Source organism: Scyliorhinus torazame, chromosome 18 (genome assembly GCF_047496885.1).
Source record: "Scyliorhinus torazame isolate Kashiwa2021f chromosome 18, sScyTor2.1, whole genome shotgun sequence".
Taxonomy (NCBI): domain Eukaryota; kingdom Metazoa; phylum Chordata; class Chondrichthyes; order Carcharhiniformes; family Scyliorhinidae; genus Scyliorhinus; species Scyliorhinus torazame.
Window position 1 is genome coordinate 96018419 of NC_092724.1, and position 20000 is coordinate 96038418.

At 44.3% G+C, this 20000-nt stretch overlaps 1 protein-coding gene across 2 annotated transcripts in view; it reads right to left on the reverse strand.

Annotated features, from left to right (window-relative positions):
* The window catches only part of LOC140395378 (uncharacterized), a 663783-nt gene that overhangs the window by 335366 nt on the left and 308417 nt on the right, over nucleotides 1–20000 (reverse strand). For both annotated transcript variants that reach the window (XM_072483065.1, XM_072483066.1), the window contains exon 6: nucleotides 12201–12378. In XM_072483065.1, coding sequence (XP_072339166.1) covers nucleotides 12201–12378 — 178 coding nt within the window. The remainder of the gene's footprint in view (nucleotides 1–12200; nucleotides 12379–20000) is intronic.

The window sequence follows — 20000 nt, forward strand, 5'->3', positions numbered from 1 at the left end:
TGTATGGTTTAGACGAGCCGGAACAGGTTAAGCTCATAGTTATGTGCTTAGACCCCTCAGTTAGTTCAGCCCTTCCCGACCCACAAAATGTAGGAAGATGTAGCCTCCAAGAAATGAAACAGGGCCATTTTAGAGATCCGGTAGACTGACTCAACCAGTGCAGAGAGAGCATCCAACAGTGTTTGCTGGACGCCATTGGATCCATTTTACTGCTGTATTTGGCAAGTTAGCCCGCTCCCATTTATCAGCAGACAATACGGCCAAATGGACCCGTACGTTGGTATCCCATGCCACAGAGGCAGGACAGAAGGCATGCGCCAGTTACGACTCCTCAGAACCAGCACACAATGAAGTGTGGGTTCTGAAACGATTGTCCAGAGCTTGGGAACAGTCTGTACAGAAAAAGACAGAGCATGAGAGAGTAGACGCCACAATGAATCCAGTAAGGGCACACCAAGACCCCGCATGGGTAAATTAAGGCAGAGGTACAGCGCAACACCCCAAGACACAGGAATGCTATAATTGTGGACAGAAAGGACATTACGCCCAAGAATGTCAAGTCCCCCAGAAGCAGCAAAGGAATCAGCACCCAAACGCCTCCCCCAGAACCAATAACCGAACCATTCACAGCGTTAGTACCGACTAGATAATTCGGCCATGAATGACACCAATTGACGGTGTTCGGGCTCCCCAACTTGGGTCTGCGGTACCATTTGGGATAAGTCCGGAAGACCGGTAGTTGCAGGCACAGTCCGGGAACACCCCGTAGAGTTCATTTGGGACACAGGAGGGTCCCGAACCACGTTAAACTCCTCCACCATGTACCAGAAGGAGATATGGCCCACTACGAATACCATTACCCTTAGTGGCTTTACAGGTCACCTCCATCAGGGACACGTCACAGCCCCTGTGGACATGCAGCTTGGTAATATTAGGACAGAACATTTGGTTGTTTTAGTAGACCTGCCCCAGGCAGCAGAACACATTCTAGGCATCGATTTCATGAGTGCACACAACCTTTCATTCGACCCAGTCAACCGATGCATATGGAAAATGGCTAGAGCAGCGCGAGCCCCCGCCACGTTCACAGTAGGAGATTATGCCCATAGAATCAGCTCAGTAGGAGTACTGGTTTGATCCGCAAACCATTACCACAGTCAAAGTGGTTAGAGAGGTCTTGAAAAGACATAAAACAGCATTTGCCCAGCACAAGCACGACTGCGGCAAAATCCCAGGTGTAGTAAACATTACAGGTCCCGATCCCAAGCCCCAGAAACAGTAATGCTTCCCCCAGCAAGCCGAGGGAGAGATGACCAAGGTAATTCAAAGTTTATTGAGTCAAGGCGTGATTTGACCCGTTGCATCGACAAATAATGCCCCGATTTGGCCAGTAAGAAAACCCAATGGATCATGGCGACTGACCATCGACTACAGAGAATTGAACAAAGTGACTCCCCTAGCAGCCCCCAACGTTCCCACAAGTCCCGAGACCATGTTGAGACAGGGACTCCAGTCGAATTTTGTTTCTGGTATTAGATATCAGTAATGGCTTTTGGTCCATACCACTGGACAAAGCATGCCAGTATAAATTTGCGTTTACCTTCCAGGGACAGCAGCACATGTGGACGTGCTTTCCACAAGGCTTCCACAACTCCCCCTCCATTTTTCACAGACAATTGGCAAACGGATTATCTAAATTTTCCCGCCCCGAATACCTTGTTCAGTATGTGGACGACTTGCTCCTACAGACTGACACCAAGGAAGAGCACATCTCACTTCTTTCGGAATTATTAGAACTCCTTACAACGATTGGATGCAAAATTAACCCCAAGAAAGCACAAATCCTTCAGGAAAAAGTCACATATTTAGGTATGGTCATCACGCATGGGAAGCGTGAAATAGAACTCAAACACATTGATTCCATTGTAAATTTGCCCTTGCCCCAAAACGTCACAGCACTCCGGTCATTTTTAAGACTGGTTGGATATTGTCGGAACCATATAGACTGATTCGCCACAAAAGCAGCCCCACTTTCCGAGCTACTAAAGAAACAGGCCTCATGGAAATGGCTTCCACAGCACACGGATGCCGTGGATGCATTGAAACGCACCCCGAGCACAGCCCCCGCTTTGCAAGCTCCAGATCCCCACTCCCCATACGCGATAGAGGTAGCGACCACAGACCGAACCCTTTCAACCGCACTCCTGCAGGAAAGGCACGATCGTCTAGGACCCGTAGCCTATGCCTCACGAGTCTTAGATCCGGTGGAACAAGGATTTTCAGCCTGCGAGGGGCACCTGTTAGCAGTTTTCTGGGCGGTACAGTACTTCTCGCACATAACCGGACTCAACCCAGTAACCATTTTGACCGAGCACACCCCGACACAGCTTTTATTGGACGGCAGACTAAAAGACGGCACAAATTCGAGCAGCGCGATGGACCCTACTCCTACAGGGACGCGACATCACTGTAAAACGGACAAAAACGCACACGTTTCTGGCCGATAATTTGCATTATGCAGGAACCCCACGAGTGTGAGATCATAGCCCCAACGCACAGCACAGGCCTCTTTGTTCCCAAGTCGGTACCAAGAAAGACAGGTATCGGACCCCATGCCACAGACAAAGCACTGAGAATTTACGTAGATGGCTCCTCCACAGTCCTCGAGGGAAAAAGGATAACAGGCGCAGGGACGCACTTTAGAAGAGATAGCTTTAAAGTTGCCTGGACACTTAGGTTCGCAGGCAGCCGAGTTAGCGGCCATTGCTTACATTGTCCAGCACCGATTCATTCCCAACCCCTGCAGACATATATTCGGACAGTTTGTATGTCTGCAACGGCCTAAGGAATTTCTTACCCCTGTGGGAATCGAAAGGATTTATTTCCGCCGACGGAAAACCTCTACCATCAGCCCCACTGCTCAAACATATACTTCAGGCAGCTAAAGGCAGGAAATATGGCATCGTCAAAGTAAGAAGTCACCATCGTTCCTCGCCACCCGGTAATGTGAAAGCTGACGCCCTAGCGAAGGCAGGCTCACAACGTGGCCACTTTTGGCAACCCGCCGAGAGTGCCCCAGTACACGCAGTTCAGGTCTCACAGACCAACATCCAAGACCTAGCCCAGGCACCGAAAGAAGACGAAGCGTGAAAAGATATTTTAAAAGGAAACTTTCCAGCTCCCTATGAAAAGTTTACGAATTCTGTGACGGTCCATGAGAGTTTTAAAAGATGGAATTTATGTAGTCCCCACTCAGGACAGGAATGTAAGTTGTAAGTTGCATGACGGACATGGACACCAAGGGATTGAATTCACCCTTGCCCACCTCAGACCACTCTTCTGATGGCCTGATTTGAAAACCGACGTTACGTCAAAAACGGTTTAATTTGAGCTCAAAACAACCCCGATAGGTACGCGAAAAAATCCCAGCAATGCCAACCTGCCCTGTAAATGGCCCGTGGACAAACCTTCAATTGGATTATATTGGTCCCCTCCGCCCCTGCAAAAATGGATACAAGTATGTGTTAGTGGTGATAAGACACATTTACAAAATGGTCAAAGCGTTTCCCTCGAGAACACAGCCAAGTCCACGGCGAAGATCGTAACAGAGCAAATTTTTACGAGATGGGGACTCCCCCCGGACCAAGGTTCCCACTTTACGGAAAGGGTCATGAAAAATGTGATGACGATATTTGTGATTAAACAAAAGTTCCACATTGCCTATTACCCGCAGTCCAGCGGCATTGTGGAGCGCATGAATCGGACGCTAAAGGCCACACTTAGGAAAATGGTGCAGCAGCACAACACAACATGGGACACAGTGCTCCCATTCGCACTGATGTTTATTAGGAACACTGTGTCGAGCTCAACAGGATATACCCCCCATACCCTCATGACCGGACGATCCATGAAGGGTACCGAATACTTATTCGGACTTGATTTGGCCAGCCCTGCAGTCACCGCCCTGACCCATGAGAAAGCAGTCCAGCACATGGTAGAGAATATTAAAGCAGCACAGCTCGCTGCAGCTGTTCGACTAGGCGCTAAACAAAAGCAGAGTACGGCCAGCTTTGATAGAACAGTACATCCGACAGAGTATACAGTCGGACAACAAGTAATGATCACCTTATACAACCCTAGCTCATTTCTCTCCCCTAAATTTGCAGGACCCTATTCAATCTCGGACAAAGTAAGCCCTCAGTTTATAAAATCACGTATCCAAACGGAAAATCAGGCTGGTTCCATGTAAATCAGCTGAAGGTTTATGGAACGCAGTGCAGCCACTTGCACCACCTCTCATTGGTGATGGCAGACAATGAGGACCCGCCCATTGTTGACAACCCAATTTCCCCCTCCCCCAGCAGCAGCAGCATGTCTACAGACACGACCTTGACCCCACCCCCAGAATCAAATTTCACCCTGACGCTTGATTTGGCTGCTATAGACAGCGACAGCAATACTGAAGCTCCCGAGAGACCCGAACAAAGATCCCACGAACCAGGCCCCAGGCACTACAGGCCCAGAGACCCCGACCACGATACGCTCAGCCTCTTTGAAACAATTTATTTGCCCACACCGGAACCTGACCCACCACCCAACGATAGCGACGGCCCCCTTGCAACCTCCCTACGGAACATGAAGCACTGGCACCGTGACAATTCCTGTCGCCTGACGAAGAATGATGAAATGGACCCCACATTAGCACACGCAGCGTTAGCACACAAACTCCATGAACGAGTTTGGCACCCGGGAGATGGTGACAACTCTGAGTCTGACTCCCACCATGGTAACCCCTTTGAAATCTTTTTGAAATGGAATCTTGAGGTGTCCAGATGATGAGAGTCAGGAACCGATTTAGATTTACAGTGACTTGTACTCTGATGGAGGCAGCCCGCTTTTCTTTCTTTAATTTGTTATTTTTTAAAGTTGAATGTTTGTTATTTGTGCGACTATTTGTGTCGATCTCACTAAAATATTTGATACAGTTTATTCTTTCGGTCTCACACCAAATTTCTTGATGCACTCATAATTACTCTTCCGATGCCACATGGCAGTTAGTGAAACAAGTTTGTCTGGAGGCCATATAGTTACAAATTCTTACCGCTCTTGGAAGGTCACTCAGGCACTTATCCCCGCCCTGCCTGGGGACCCCCTATACATTTGGGCAGCCAAGCTCGGGTAGTGGAGCAACGACACTGTTCACCACCCTACCCGGGGATCCCACCCATTCTTGCCCTGCCATGGATCATACGCACCACCCCATTCAGATACTTGTTTTCAAAACTCTTTTGCTGTTCTTTTCTAGTCCTGTGATGTAAAGAATGCTTTTTGCCACAACTTTTGCCCTTTTCGGCAACCCTTTGGTTGCTATCCCCCACATACTATTTACATGTCAGAAACACTTGGTTGGAAAAACAAGTTTGCAGAGGACGGAGAAATTGTCCGCCCACTCAGCCCATCGACCACAGGCTGCGAGAGTGCTCGCACGGTGACACAGAATATTATTTTCGTATGTCTCGTCTCCGCAAATGGTTGTTAAAAAAAAAAATGAGGGAGTCACATATGGTGACGATTATAATGGGAAATTGACGTTAAGGAGAAACAGTCAGACATACGAGATGTTAAACAACATGATTATAACAGATACTATGCTTGTTCCCCTAGGAAGATACGAAGATACTCGACGGCGAAGGAAAGCCTGAATAAGATGAAGACAACCCTGATGATTGGCATCATGATCGTCTCTGGAACAGTCCAGTTGCGGCATTACCCACTTCTACCCCCCTCACCACATAGGCCCCGAACACGACCACCCAACACAACACCCCCAGCCCGGACACTACACCACACACCCAGCCACCGATACTCCCACATGGTGTGAGAGAACCTCGTCAAGTGGTATTCACTGTCCTACACAGTGGAAGCCTTACTAGTGATAGCCATATTGTACAGTGTTATTCAGACAATTAGATTGCAAAAATGGAGGAGAGCAGCCTCCCGCACTCCAGTATACACATTTAGAGCCTCCTTCCTCGGACTCCAGCAAACCCCACACTCTTTCTGAACATTTCTCCTAAATAAATTCCGCGGTTGTTGTTTTTGTTAATAAAGTTACTTCTCTGTATGTGAATGTTAGCGATAGGAAGAAATGTGATACTGCGATCGGATTTTTTTGTATTGTAAGATAAGTTCTTTGATTGTTAAATAGCAGCATGAGTGTAATCTAGTTAAGAGACAGTTAGAGGTTCCCCTTTTTACTGAATGTTAAATGGCCCCCTAGAAATTCTTGGACATATGTTGTTTAGGGAAAATGTTTTTGGACCCATAGAACAGAGTAGAGTAGAACCTGTCCTTGGTTAAGGGTACCTGGCATTTCAGAGAACAAAGACCCAGTATTGTGATCCTTCACGCTTCGCGTTGAGGATCAAGAGGATGGAGTGTAGCGATCTGGGATGGCCATTTCCAACTAGGTACAGAGAAACCCGCAAAGCCTGGCGGGTAAAATGGACAAGGCAAGACTCGGGCAGGCTCAGAGCCTGAAATGCATATTCGTAAACAAGAAATCCAGTCGGTATCAAAACTCCGTCCAATTAGCATTTTAATGGGGCCGATTAGCATTTGATGGGCCACCTTCCCCAAAACAAAGGACTGGTACTCAAGCAACCGGGACAGTCCCAGACATTTCGGCACCACTCCCTGTTCAAGGGAAACGCAAACAACAGGGTCAGTGACCGTTTGGGACACGCCCAGCCATCCAGATCCCCGCCCAATTATTGGCTAAGGAATCGAACGGAGTGATCAGGGATCACCCAATTAGTAAGGCCCAAATCGAAGGACAGCCCAAAAGAGAGCGAACCCCCCCCCCCCCCCCCCAACCCCAAGAAGAAGAGTTTGCCATATGTTCGCTCTCTCTTGCCGCTCTCCTGGCCTTGGTACTCCGGTCACGGCCATTGCCAATTGCAGCAACACCAGAAGCGAGTCCAAGTTCAACGCCCGCTACCAGGCGGATGAGCCCAACTGAGCTGCAGTTACTCCTTCGAACCCGAGAGATCCAGAAACGAACAGCGGCCACTGTTTTCTGACCTAAGCTGGGTGCCCGAAGTTAAGTACAGGTTGTCTTAGTTGATAGGTGTAGTTAACTAGTAGTATTTATGTTGCATGACTAATTGTGTGTAAATAAAGTACTCGTGACCTTGAACTAACTAACTGGTGTTTGGCTCTTTGACCAATAGCCGGTTGAAACATGTGGTGGTATCATTCGATACCTGGCGACTCTATGCATTCGGCCGTAGGTGACATAAAAAGGGCAAACTCACTGATTGCCATAATTGGGACAGAGCCACAGAAAAGACAGAGTAAAAGAAACGCACAACAGGATGTTGGCTGCTGCACGTGTGGTGTTGCCTCCCACAGTGCTCAGACACAGTGTCTGTGGTGATATGCCTGTGAATAGTATTGTACATAGTTAATAATGTGACCTCCAACTAGTTGGTGGTGTCAGACATAGGTCACGTGATGTGGGACACTCGGCAGTTGGTAGTAAGGCATTCAACAGGACAATCGCACATAGGGTAGTTCCAGGAGAGTTCGCGGAACTCAAGTAGTATAGTATTCTGTATGTTATTCCTCCACGTGTTCATCAATAAATCATTATAGTTACGTTACCAGCAAATCCAGGTGAAGGACGAAAAATTAGATGAGGAGATGGAAGAGCCGAAGGGAATTCCAGATTTCTGGTTAACAGTCTTCAAGAAGTGTATATACTCAGTGGTATGATACAGGAGCATAATGAGCCTATGTTAAAGTATCTACAGGATGGGAACGTTAAATGTTCAGAGAATGAACAGCCAATGAACTTCACACTGGAGTTTAAGTTTGAGCCAAATAAGTATTTTACAAACGAGGTAATTACGAAAGCATACCAGCTGGAATCGCGGCCTGACAAGCGTGAATTCTCATTCTGTGATGAACCAGAAATCACAGGATGCACAGGGTGCCAGATCGACTGGAAGAAAGAAAAAAATGTCACATTGAAAACCATTAAAACGAAGCCGAAGCATAACGGTCGGAGCACTCGCAAAACTGTACAAAAACTGTACCAAATAACTTATTTTTCAATTTCTTCAGTCCTCCTGAAGCCCCACAGCATGGAGTGATAAATGTTTTGCAGCAAGACTCGCTGCGGACTTTGAAGTCAGTCACCTCCTGCGTGAACACATAATTCCATGTGCAATGGCATACTTTAGAGGAGAAGTCTTTGCAAATAATATTCAGTCTGATGATGAGTACTATGATGCTATTTACGAGGACCATGACTGTGATGAAGAAACTAAAGGTTTGGAGGATGAGCCAGAGGAGGATGATTATGAAACACTAATAAAAAGTTGTTTTACGGGAAAGATGGCAAATTAAGTCAGGGAGCCTGTGAAGCGCTACTCCGGTGGTTTGGCGGAAATGGCGAGGTGATCACAAGGGACTCCCAGCCTGCGCAGGACACCGAGAAGGGCGAAAGCCCAGAGATAGCGTACACAGAGACTGAATTTGAGACTGCAGTAGCAGACACATCGGAGGAAAACTACTCAGCTGCGAACAAACTAATAACGGAAGATATAATACCCATTCTGTAGAAACTTATTCCAGAGGCATGCGGTAAATCATCTCAGGCCTATGAAATGGTTCCGGTCGTGGAATCCCCAATAACCAAGGCCACTCCACTGAAAGACGAGTTAGAGGACCAGATGTCGGCATCTTTATGCAATTCCACGACGACTGATGATACGCATATAATATTACAAGACGAGTATGAGCCATTGGCTGTATCTATATGCAGCTCCTCAATAACAGTTGATACTGATACCATGTTACCAGACATGGCTGTATCTGTATGCAGTTCCACGATGATGGATGATACGCATACAAGATCAAAAGATGAGGGCAAGTCACTACCTGGTCTCTCTGGAAAAGGTAACTTATGCATTGTAAGTTCCAGTGACGAGGAGCCATCACTTGGGGCTCAAACACAGGATGTAGAGACAGCTCTAAAGGTTGGAGATATGGGTCCAACCCAGACACAAGAGTGCAATCCAACCCAGGCACCAGAGTGCGATGCTCTGCAGCTAGCCATTGAAGTACAGACTTGACCACGACCGCACAGTCCCTCAGGGGCATGCCAGCACTAGACGTCTCTGCAGACAATCCAGAAACGACCGTTCCCATGGCACAGGCCGCAGCAAGATGGTGCTACCAGAGCCATGTGGGAAAAGAGAAACAGTCACAAAATCGCTCTCAAAATAAGAGAAAGAGAAGGAGAGTGGGGGATAATGTGAGTCCCACCGATGACACCATGCTAGAAGACAATCGGCAATGTGGCCGACACTCAGGATGCTGAACAAGAAGCCATTGGCAACGTGGCCGACAGGCCAGAGAGCACACATCGCAGCAGCAAAACGTTTTGCGTAAAGAAACTAAAAAAGCTGGTGAAGCAGAAGCTGAAGATGCAGGCGTCAGGACGCATCACATCAGAAGGCTAAGGCACAAAAGACCAGCACGGAAACCAGTCTTCGAGAAAGCTGACATGAGCCCAGACGATCAATGGGGTGATCCTGTCAGAGATACACAATGAGCAGTGCAGAAGGGGCTCATTTAGCAGACATATCATGATAATTGAAGCACAGTTAAATCCATACAGACATATGCCACAGGTGTTAAAAGGTAATACAAATACAAGTGTCCAGGCATCGTGGTCTGATTGGGATGCTCGGCAATGACTCCACATGCTAAATGGGCAGCACGGTGGCATAGTGGTTGGCACTATGGCTTCACAGCGCCAGGGTCCCATGTTCGATTCCCGCTTGGGTCACTGTCTGTGCGGAGTCTGCACATTCTCCCCGTGTCTGCATGGGTTTCCTCTGGGTGCTCCGGTTTCCTCCCACAGTCCAAAGATGGGCAGGTTAGGTGGATTGGCCATGATAAATTGCCCTTAGATTAGATGGGGTTGCAGGGTTACGGGGATAGGGTGGAGGTATGGGGTTACGTAGGGTGCTCTTTCCAAGAGCTGGTGTAGACATGATGGGCCGAATAGCTTCCTTCAGCACTGTAAATTCTATGATTCTATGGCCTGCCCACCCACGGGAATCCACTTGGGTTGTGTGATGTTCTTACTTAACCACTTTGCCAGTTCAGCGATAGCCTTCAGTTGCACGGCCAGAGGCCTCAGTGGTTGGTGGGGCAGGGACAAGGGTTGCCCCCGAACTGGTACACAGTCCAAGGGTTCACATGATGGAGCTGCACGTGGGTAAGTGCCACCCCCATGACGGCCCACCCCAGCCGAGGGTGCCCACCCCCACCACTCCACCTCCCCGCCAAGCTCTAGAGCAGCAAGCCAAGCACCAGCCGGGCTCTTTGCCCGTGAGCAAAGATGGCTACTCCCCTCCTCAGATCCCCTCAGAAGCCTTTCCACCAGGTACATCGCTAGCGTGGCCACTTGCTGGGGAGGCCGCGGTGGCTCCCGTTAATTGTATGGAAATAGGGCTTATATGGTGGTAATTGGCTTCTCGCCATTGTCATGGGAGTGTCCTTTTAAGAAATGTTATTGTCTCATCACATCATTTTGTGGGTGGAGCTGGGTTGTGGCTCTGGGAGTTGGGTTTTACTTTCGCTTTGGAACTGGTTTGTGGCTCTGGGTTTTTACTTTCATTTTTCACATTTGGCTGCTGTACTCTGACAGAGAATTATCTTGGCCTGTCTCTCTATTTTCAACTTGAATGAGTTATTCCAAGGAGGAAACCCAATTATTATAGTCACCTACTGTTTTGGTACAAAGGGGTTTTTGGTTTATGGGATCTAGTTATTAAATTGGAGCAGTTAAAGATTACTGTAGCTATGTAGGGTCTTCATGTTCGTAGTTGATAATAATTCTTACTGTGTGTGTTTATAAAGATGTTAACTAAATTTGTAGATTAAAGCTTAGAAGCTCCTAAGAACTCTGTTGAATAACATCTGAAAGGCAGGCTCTTGTGCGCATCGTTACCAAAATCAATAAACAGTTGTAGGTCAGGTGAACGCCATGGCATACTTTAGAATTTTCTAAACCCTGGCCCATAACACCATGCTATGACGGGATCCCAAATTTGTCTGTGGGTCGGTTGCATCGCAAAAGGTGTGGCGTCTTGTGCGGTTCTCGTTTTCGGCATCTCCCGCTATTCACCGGCCTCATTGCGCTTGAGCGAGAGCGCAAGGCCAGAGAATCGAGCGCCTAATATTCACATATTCTGAAATATTAGTCCATTCATAAAATCGAAGTCGCAGAGGAAATATTTTATTCTATACATTGATTTAACTAGATTTGTGGATTCATTGCAAATAACTACATATTAATTATGTGTAGAGAGAGAGAGAGCTGGATATCAAGATATAAAGGTATAACATAACCTTGTGGACACTGAAAGGCCAACACCAATGCATTGGTTGCACTGAATTCCCTGTCAAAACACCAAACAACAAGGGCACTTTTTGCTCTCTTTAGTACTTGAGGAAGCCAGCGATGGTAGTAGGACAGAGATTTATTAATTGCATACAATAATCTGCTCAAGGCACCAACTCACTCCTACTCTAGTCTTGCTGGAAGAACTAACCACACCGGGTCCTGCAGCTGACCAAAACATCTCTTAAGCTTTTTGGACTACCCAATAGTAAATTGGGACGGGAATTCAGCGATTGTCATGCAATTGAATGTCAAGAAATGGTTGAAATTTCTCCTGAAGAGAGGAAGGGAGATGGTCATTGCCTCGTATTTTTGTGAAGTGAATGTTACTTGCCACTTATCAGCCCAAGCCTGAATATTTTGTCCAGGTCTTGCTGCATATGGGCACGGACTGCTTCTGTATCTGAGGAGTAATGAATGGTGAGCAAGTCAACAGCAAACATCCCCACTCTGATCTTATGATGGAGGGGAGATCTTGATAAAGCAGCTGGAGATGGTTGGGCCGAGGACATGACTACCCTGAGGAACTAATGGCCAAGTAGGAAAATTATTTCAACACCAATAATTTCATAAGGTAAATACTAATTCGATATTATAGTAAGAAATGTAATCAAATTAAAACAGAACCAAATAGTTAATTTAAATTGCTGCACTCACTGAGATTAATGTAGAACTTCCATTAAGAAAAGTTTCCTGGAAAGCCTTTAACTCTACTTACCCTCTCTCAGAGAAAACAATCCTCCATGAGAACCACCCTCAGGAAGCGGCCAACTTCGAGTTGCCTCTACATCTCTACCATGAAGCTCCTCCTGCCACAGGCTTGACCGTGAATCTGGAATCTTCTCTGGATCAGGGATCCCTGAACCAGTCACTGCCACTTTTGCTGGCCCAGGTTCCTAGTCAAGGAAAAAGAGAGAAACAATTGTTGGGAGGTATAGCTGGTTGTATGGTCTACTAGGCTGTCAAATGTAATTACTCTAGTTTTGGTGAAGCCAATCAAGACTTTTATGGAACAAGCAGGCTTTTGATTCCATTAAGAAACGTCTATTATGAAAAAGAGCAAATCCAGAACCAATTTATCGCTGACTAGTCCAGGTTTCAAGAAAGGCCCATCACCAGATACAATGCATAAAGCGTCAGATAACTATTTGTATATAAAATACTTTCCCACAAGATGCTTCAAAAGCCAGTTTCCAATATCAGATTAATTATTTGAAATAATTTTTTTTTAATGTTCGAGGTGCTCCTGTAGAACCCAGATAAAGTCTATACTTTATTGGGTTTGATTGAAAAGAACCCAATTAACTTCAGACAATTCCCACACGTATACAAGCTCAAACGTGTGGAATTTTCACTTTCTCCCCATGTCTGCGCAGGTTTCCTCCCGGTGCCCCGGTTCCCTCCCAGTCCAATTGGCCATGCTAAATTGCCCCTTTGAGTCCAAGAGGTTAGGTGAGGTTACTGGGTTATGGGGATATGGTGGAGGCGTGGGCTTATGCAGGGTGCTCTTTCCAAGGGCCGGTGCAGATTCAATGGGCTGAATGGCCTCCTTTCTGCACTGCAGGAATTTTATTCCACTCCCCTCCCCACTTTCCGAGAGAACTGCTCCCTCTCCCATTCCCTTCTTTACTCATTCATAAAAACTGCTTTCAGGTATCCTGAGCAGGTACCTTTCGATGCAACCATAGCACGTATCATGCATGTCCATTTACCTCCCAGGCTACTGCATTCACTGGTCACACAACAGTTTCTTCTACAATGGTGAAGCCAAAGATTAAGTGACCATTCAACTAGATACCTCTTTTTGTGTCCACAAGGGAGATCATGACCTTACCGGAGCTCTTCACATGGGTACATTTTAGGAGTGTGAGATAATCATGTTCAATACAGGCTTTAGAAGCAATATCCCTCTCCTCTTTCCACTGGGCACTATTCAGAACAACGATGTTGCAAATTTGGGCTGGGATTTTGTTGCCGGTGTATCATTCGTGTCATGTGAGAGTACCTTTAAGAAATGGGTGTTTATAAATGGGTGTGTATATAAATATCTGTAGTGAGAGTACCTTTAAGAAATGGGTGTTTACTACTGCAGTGATGTCAGAGAGTGGGTGGAGCTGGGCTGTCTGTCAGCTTTTTACTTTTGTTTTTGAGCAGGCTGCAGGGTGCATTTTAGTTTCGTTTTCAGTGTTGGAGTTGAAGCCAGACCAAGCAGGTGTACCGCTGTTCTCTGCCATCAAAAGACTATCTCTTGACCATTTGGTGAATTCAGATTTATAAATGATTTCAGTAGTGACTTTAACCTGATGTGCTTCTGATAAAGGTTTTGTTTTTAAGTCGTATGGATGTTAAAAATGAAAGCTTAAAGGATTACTTAGTGCTGTAGTGTTTGGGGGTTGTATTTGAATTGATGGTTGCCAAGATGTTCACTGTATGTTTCAAAAAGGTTAACTTGAGTTCATAGAATAAACATTGTTTTGCTTTAAAAAATACTTTTCCATTTCTACTGTACCACACCCGTAGAGTGGGACGTGTGCTCCTCATACCACAATCTAGTAAAAGTTGTGGGTCAGGTGAACTCCATGATACACTTTGGGGTTCTCTGAACCCTGGCCCACAACATTCCCAATATTCAACTGGAACTTTGTGCCACTTGTTTTCTCCCATTTCCCACACAATTACAATTAAAATTCCAAGTACCAGTGGCAAGCATGCAAACTACATTTGAATTTGTAAGTGAACAAAATGCTCTTTAAAGACTCTGCCAGCCAATGCCTTGAGATAGGTGGGGGTGGAGCAGGAAGGGAAACTACACTGGGGATTTAGGATGCTTAACTGCACTGTTGCTGTTAGAAGCAAGTGAACCCACCAGTCTTTACCTGTCATTTCTTTTCTTACATTTGTACTTTGTCATGGGAGTGTCCCTTTAAGAAAGGATTGGTCTTGCCACATGACTTGTAGCACGGCTTCAGTGATGTCATTTGTGGGTGGAGCTGGGCTGTGGCTGTCAGGTGAGAGAGGCTTTTAGTGTTTAGGTTTCAGTTTCGGTTTGTTGCTTTGGACTGCAGAAGAGAAGCAGTATTTCCCGGTTTTCATTTTAAAGCTGTTCCAGGGAACTGAAACCACATTGGTGTGGCAAACTCCGGAAGGAGTTTTGAATCTGCTGGTTGGAACTAGATCAGATTCTCAGGGAAAGGACCAGTCCCATTCAAGTGAGATTCCAGTGTGCTGGGCCACGCCCTTGAAAGAGGCTTTGGTTTATTGGATTTTGTATTGAATTGGAACAGCTACTAAGGGGAATTCATTAAGAGTTATATACATAGATTACTATTATTACTACTGTAGCTGTTGTGTTTTCTTCATGTTTGTAATTGATACCATGTTTGTAATTGATATATATATATTAACTACATTCTTATAATAAACTTTGTTTTGATAAAAGCACCTAGGAAGTCTGATGAATCACACCTGAAGGGAAGGCTCCTGTGCTCATCCTCGCCAAATTCAACATAAAAGTATAGGTAAGGTGTGCTTCATAATACACTTTGGAGTTTCTGAGCCCTGGCCCATAACAATCTCTTTCTTTAAAGTTGCATGGTACATTTAGCACACAATAATTTATAGTACAGCAAATCCAACTACCTGAAAAATGGATATTTTCATAATGTTCCATACATCAATGCCAATTGAGCAGAATTCTTAAAAATCGTACCGTGACAATTTAGCTAAATGCTGCATTAGCACGGTGTGGCTCCAGGCTAGTTACGTGCTTTGCCACTTCACGTGCCATTCTATCCCACGCTCCAAGCGACCCCTAACCACACCCGACCTGCCCACAGCCCCAAATCGAACCCGAAAAACAATGCTATCCAAAATCCTCGGTCCAGATTGGAAGTGCTGTACAGTATGCGCATTTCCTTAATTTTTAAGTACTTTCCAAAAAATACCTCACTTGAGAATAGATCAGTTTTAATCTAATCGCTTCAGTCACACCAAGTCTGCTGCATCTGTTCTTCTATAGAATGATGGATCAACCATTTTGGTACTAGCAGACCTACATCAGTGGCCAGGATGAGTTTACCATTACAGTCTGCTTTGGTGTCAACTAATCACAAGTCCTCATTTACCTAATTTTCTCTCCTGCACTCTTCAATCCTGATGACATCCTACTATACCCTTAGGTCTCAGCCCTTTATTTTGGAGGCCAAAAATCTTCAGTTAAATGTCTCAATAATTAGAGTTGACGACACAATGACTTTCTTTTCCCTCCACCTTCAAGTTACGCTATTTAGGGAAGTAGTTTAGAATTAGAGGGAAAGTCGTGTCTTGCAGATTTAATTATGAGCTTATGTCACTGAATTTCATTATGTAATTTCCTCTGTAATATCCATTATCCTATAGTTATTTAAAATTAACGAACAGAATAATCTACAATAACAAAATGGTTCATCATTTGAAATTGATGAAATCAGGTCACCATTCTATTTTCAAGCGAGGATAATAGCATTATTGTGTTCGTGTACTAGTGTTTGGTGGGGCATAATGTCATAATCAATTTTGTTTCACTTAAGAACAAACATTCAGGCTTTTTGGACCTAATAATCTACAATAAAACAAATAAATAACATGATCAGCAAACAAGACAAGCAAAACAAAGCTAAATGTTTTTGCTTTTGTTGGAAAGCACACAAAAGTACTTCAAAGAGGGAAATGAGTCACTTCTCCAATGATTCATCTGTTTCAAACAAATTACACGATCAGCCATATGACTAAGGACACAGGTTCAGTCCCCAATCAATATAAAATTAGCAGCTCTGGGGTAGTGAGCAGAAAGCTTGCATGAGTTACTGTTTCCTGATTGCTATCTCTCGAGGTCCAGTGGTGACAAGGTTCTGCTTCATATTGATGCCTACAACAATCAAATAACTCACTAGTTCTCATTAAAGGATAGCTGCTCTGATGGGTTGTCAAAAGGTACCCATTCAATCATACCCCCAGCAAAGGATCAGCATTCTCTGGAGAGGAGACAGGGAGGACAGAAGAGATAAAGAGACAGAGCAGCAAGATCAAAAAGGGGGACAAAAGTCTGCAAAATTCCTCTCCGACCCCCACAAGCGACCAAGCCCAGTTCAGATCACACTGACCATGAAAGAACTAGTGTTGGGACAAAACCTTTTTTGGAATATACAGCTTTTTGAATCCTTCTAAACTTAAGCTGGCAAGTTCCTTAAATGCTTAGCAGAATAGAACACTTACCAGTTATTTAAATGCTAGAATGAAAATTCATGCTAGCTGTCATGCAGTATTTCAAAATAAGTGATTCAAACATCTACACAATCAGAAATAAAGAGGCCCATATTTATTTTATCAGGCAAAGGTTTCACTTTCAAGCAGTCTTGTGATTGCGCTGTCTAGTGACTTCTTAGCAATTGCATCAGTTTCTAAGTACACAGACACCTACCTAGGAAGCCATTAAGTGTTGACCGGTTTTAAAAATACTTTAACAGCTCTGAGTAAACATCCATGATATGTGAAAACAATGAGTTTGACAAAGCCAGCTATGTGTAATGAGTTTTGTCATAACTGAAAACTGCAAATGAAACCATCACGTCAACACTTGCAGATTTTGAAGTATAGAAACAGACCTTCGTCAGTGTTTATGCTTCACAAGAGCCTCCTCACACCATACTTCATACAACCCCATCGACATATCCTTCAATTCCTTTTGCCCTCACAGCTTCTCCTCAAATCCATTTATGTTAATTGCCTCAACCACTCCATATTGCAGCAAATTTCACATTATGAATACTCTCTGTAAAGGATTTCCCTTATTTTCTTTTACTGGATTTACTTATGAATCTTAAACGTGTGGCCCTAGTTTTGGACATATTTGTAATTTCAGGATATGTTTTAGGAGTAACTATTAGCAGGGGATTGACATTTTTATAAGTAAGATAATGGAAGTACCTGGTTTAGGGTGCTAGTAAACAAACCAAGTAATTGCAATGCAAAAGGATAGCCTGTGTTTCTTTATTAAGGTCAAGAATTGGAAGTGGGAAAACACTAACTAAACAATAGTTAGTCACTTGTGGCAAGATGTCCATAGTTGTCTTCACAAGTGATTTAAAATTATTTATATGGTTTCCCCAGAACAAAGTGAAGGTTTGAGAATGGGAGACATGTTTGGAATCCCCATTGGGTTCACCCCAGGGGTGCCACGCAGGGAGGCTATTTTTGGTTTTGGGTTTATCAGTGTGTTTTCTCACAGAAACAGTTGAAACTTGGGAGCAACTTGAGGGGCTGAGAAATTTCCAAAAGCTATAGTCTAGAAGCAGCGGGCGATCAGACATCAAGGGAGTTTTCGCAGTTAGAATCACTAAACCAGAAAGTAGCGAGACCCATGCTTGAACTGGGGTCTCATGTGTGTTTAAGGAGAGTTGAAGGGTCGTCCAGCTAGATGATGGTAAGGACCCCAAGGAATTTCCTACCATGGAGAACAGCAGGAACAGTAGAATGGAAAAAGTGATCTGCTGTGAATTTCAAGTCTAAAATCTAAGTGTTTATTAATTAGAGTATTAAGCTCGTAGTACTTGCTTTGTTTAACTCTTATACAGTCAAAGATTTTGTTTAAAATGTGAAACCTTGTACCATAATTCTTTCAGTTAATAATTGGGAGTTTAAAATTATTTTAAGAAGTTACTGGTCTCCACCAAAATCTTAACAAATTGGGGGCTCTTATATTTCAAATCCACACCATGCTAGAATTTACTAAGTTTAGGCAGGCAAGATTTCACAGTGACTTCTACTATATTTATTAAAAAGTTGGAAGGTTTCCCTTGAGGAAATTCTTTACCTCAAGAGTGCCTTTAACAAAGGTTAAATTAAAAGAAAGAGCAGAAAAGCTGAAGATAGAGTTAAAAGTAGGCACCACAAAAGCAAAAACAGTTGCGGTATCGGCTCAATGTTTGAAACTCGTGGAGATTAATTCAGATAACACTCCAGTTGAGTTGACTAGTATTCAGTTGCAAATGTAATAACCGCAATTAAAATTCCAAAGGGAAGAAAAGGAAAGAGTGAAAGGAATAGAAATGTAGAGTTCCAAAGAGCATGGAAAATAAAAGCTCAAGTTTTGTTTCTTGAAAATAAATTTTAGAGTACCCAATTCATTTTTTTTCCAATTAAGGGGCAATTTAGAGCGGCCAATACACCTACCTTGCACATTTTGGGTTGTGGAGGTGAAACCCATGCTGACACGGGGAGAACGGACAGTGACCCAGGGCCGGGATTGAACCCAGGTCATCGGCGCAATGAGACAGCGGTACTAACCACCATGCTGCCCTAGCTCTTCGAGTTTCAAAGAGAAAAAGTAGTAAGAATCTTTAAGCTGGATCGAGAAATACTTTGTTTACGTGGACTGTGAATAATTGGCAGATTGAACAATGATTTGAAATTAATTTTGGATTTTGATTTAGCTAGGGATATTCATCCACCACCCAAATTCAGCGATGAAGGATAGAAAAAATATTTAGTCTCCTTTGAGAAAATGGATCATTTTTTTCACAAGTTTTAGCAGGAAAGGCACTGGATGTCTAAGCAAGCCTTTCGAACAAACAATCTTCAGATTATAAAACCGTTAAGACTGTAGTGCTGAACGCACAAAAGCTAATTCCAGAAGCCCAAAGATTAATAGTTTGCAATCTGTGGACAAGACAGAATCAAATGATTTCAGAATTTGCTCGGAAAAAGACGTTTTTTGCCTGTTGGTATTGTTCAATGAAAAGTTTGAAAATGTAACATAAATGTTGAGGAAATTTTTTAAAATAGTGTCCCAGCTGGTTTTAACACACACCTAGCCACTTCTCTGGTTGATAGCTATGATTTAACTGCACAGGGATAAATAGCTGGCTTTTAAAGCAGACCAAGGCAGGCCAGCAGCACGGTTCAATTCCTGTACCAGCCTCCCCGAACAGGCGCCGGAATGTGGCGACTAGGGGCTTTTCACAGTAACTTCATTTGAAGCCTACTTGTGACAATAAGTGATTTTCATTTCATTTTGTCATTTCAAACACCCAAGTAGCAGCCAACCTCCATTTGCAAACCCACACAGAAGCTGGAGAGGTAGTGACCAAGACTAACTATAGTGGTTGGGTGGCAGAAATGAAACAGCTGATGCTCCCCAAGTGTTCAAAGACAACATAGAGGACCAGAATTAATGGAAAAGACCAACACCTACCCATCATCAAGAAGTCAGACATTTCAAAGCAGGTTGCTGGAAGGTTCAAACGGAAACGGTGGCTAATGTTTCTCCAGAGAATAGCGCATCAGCGACTGTGGCTCGTGAGAAACCAATACCTTCAAACGCACTTACCACGGGTTTAAATATTTTCCAAAAATTTTTCAACACATTAAATCACACATTAGTGATTTAAAAATTAGTGGAGTGTTAATGTCATAAGTGATTTTCTATGGGAGCGTGAACTCCTTCACCACAGAGGACATTTTTTTTTTGAATTGTTCATGG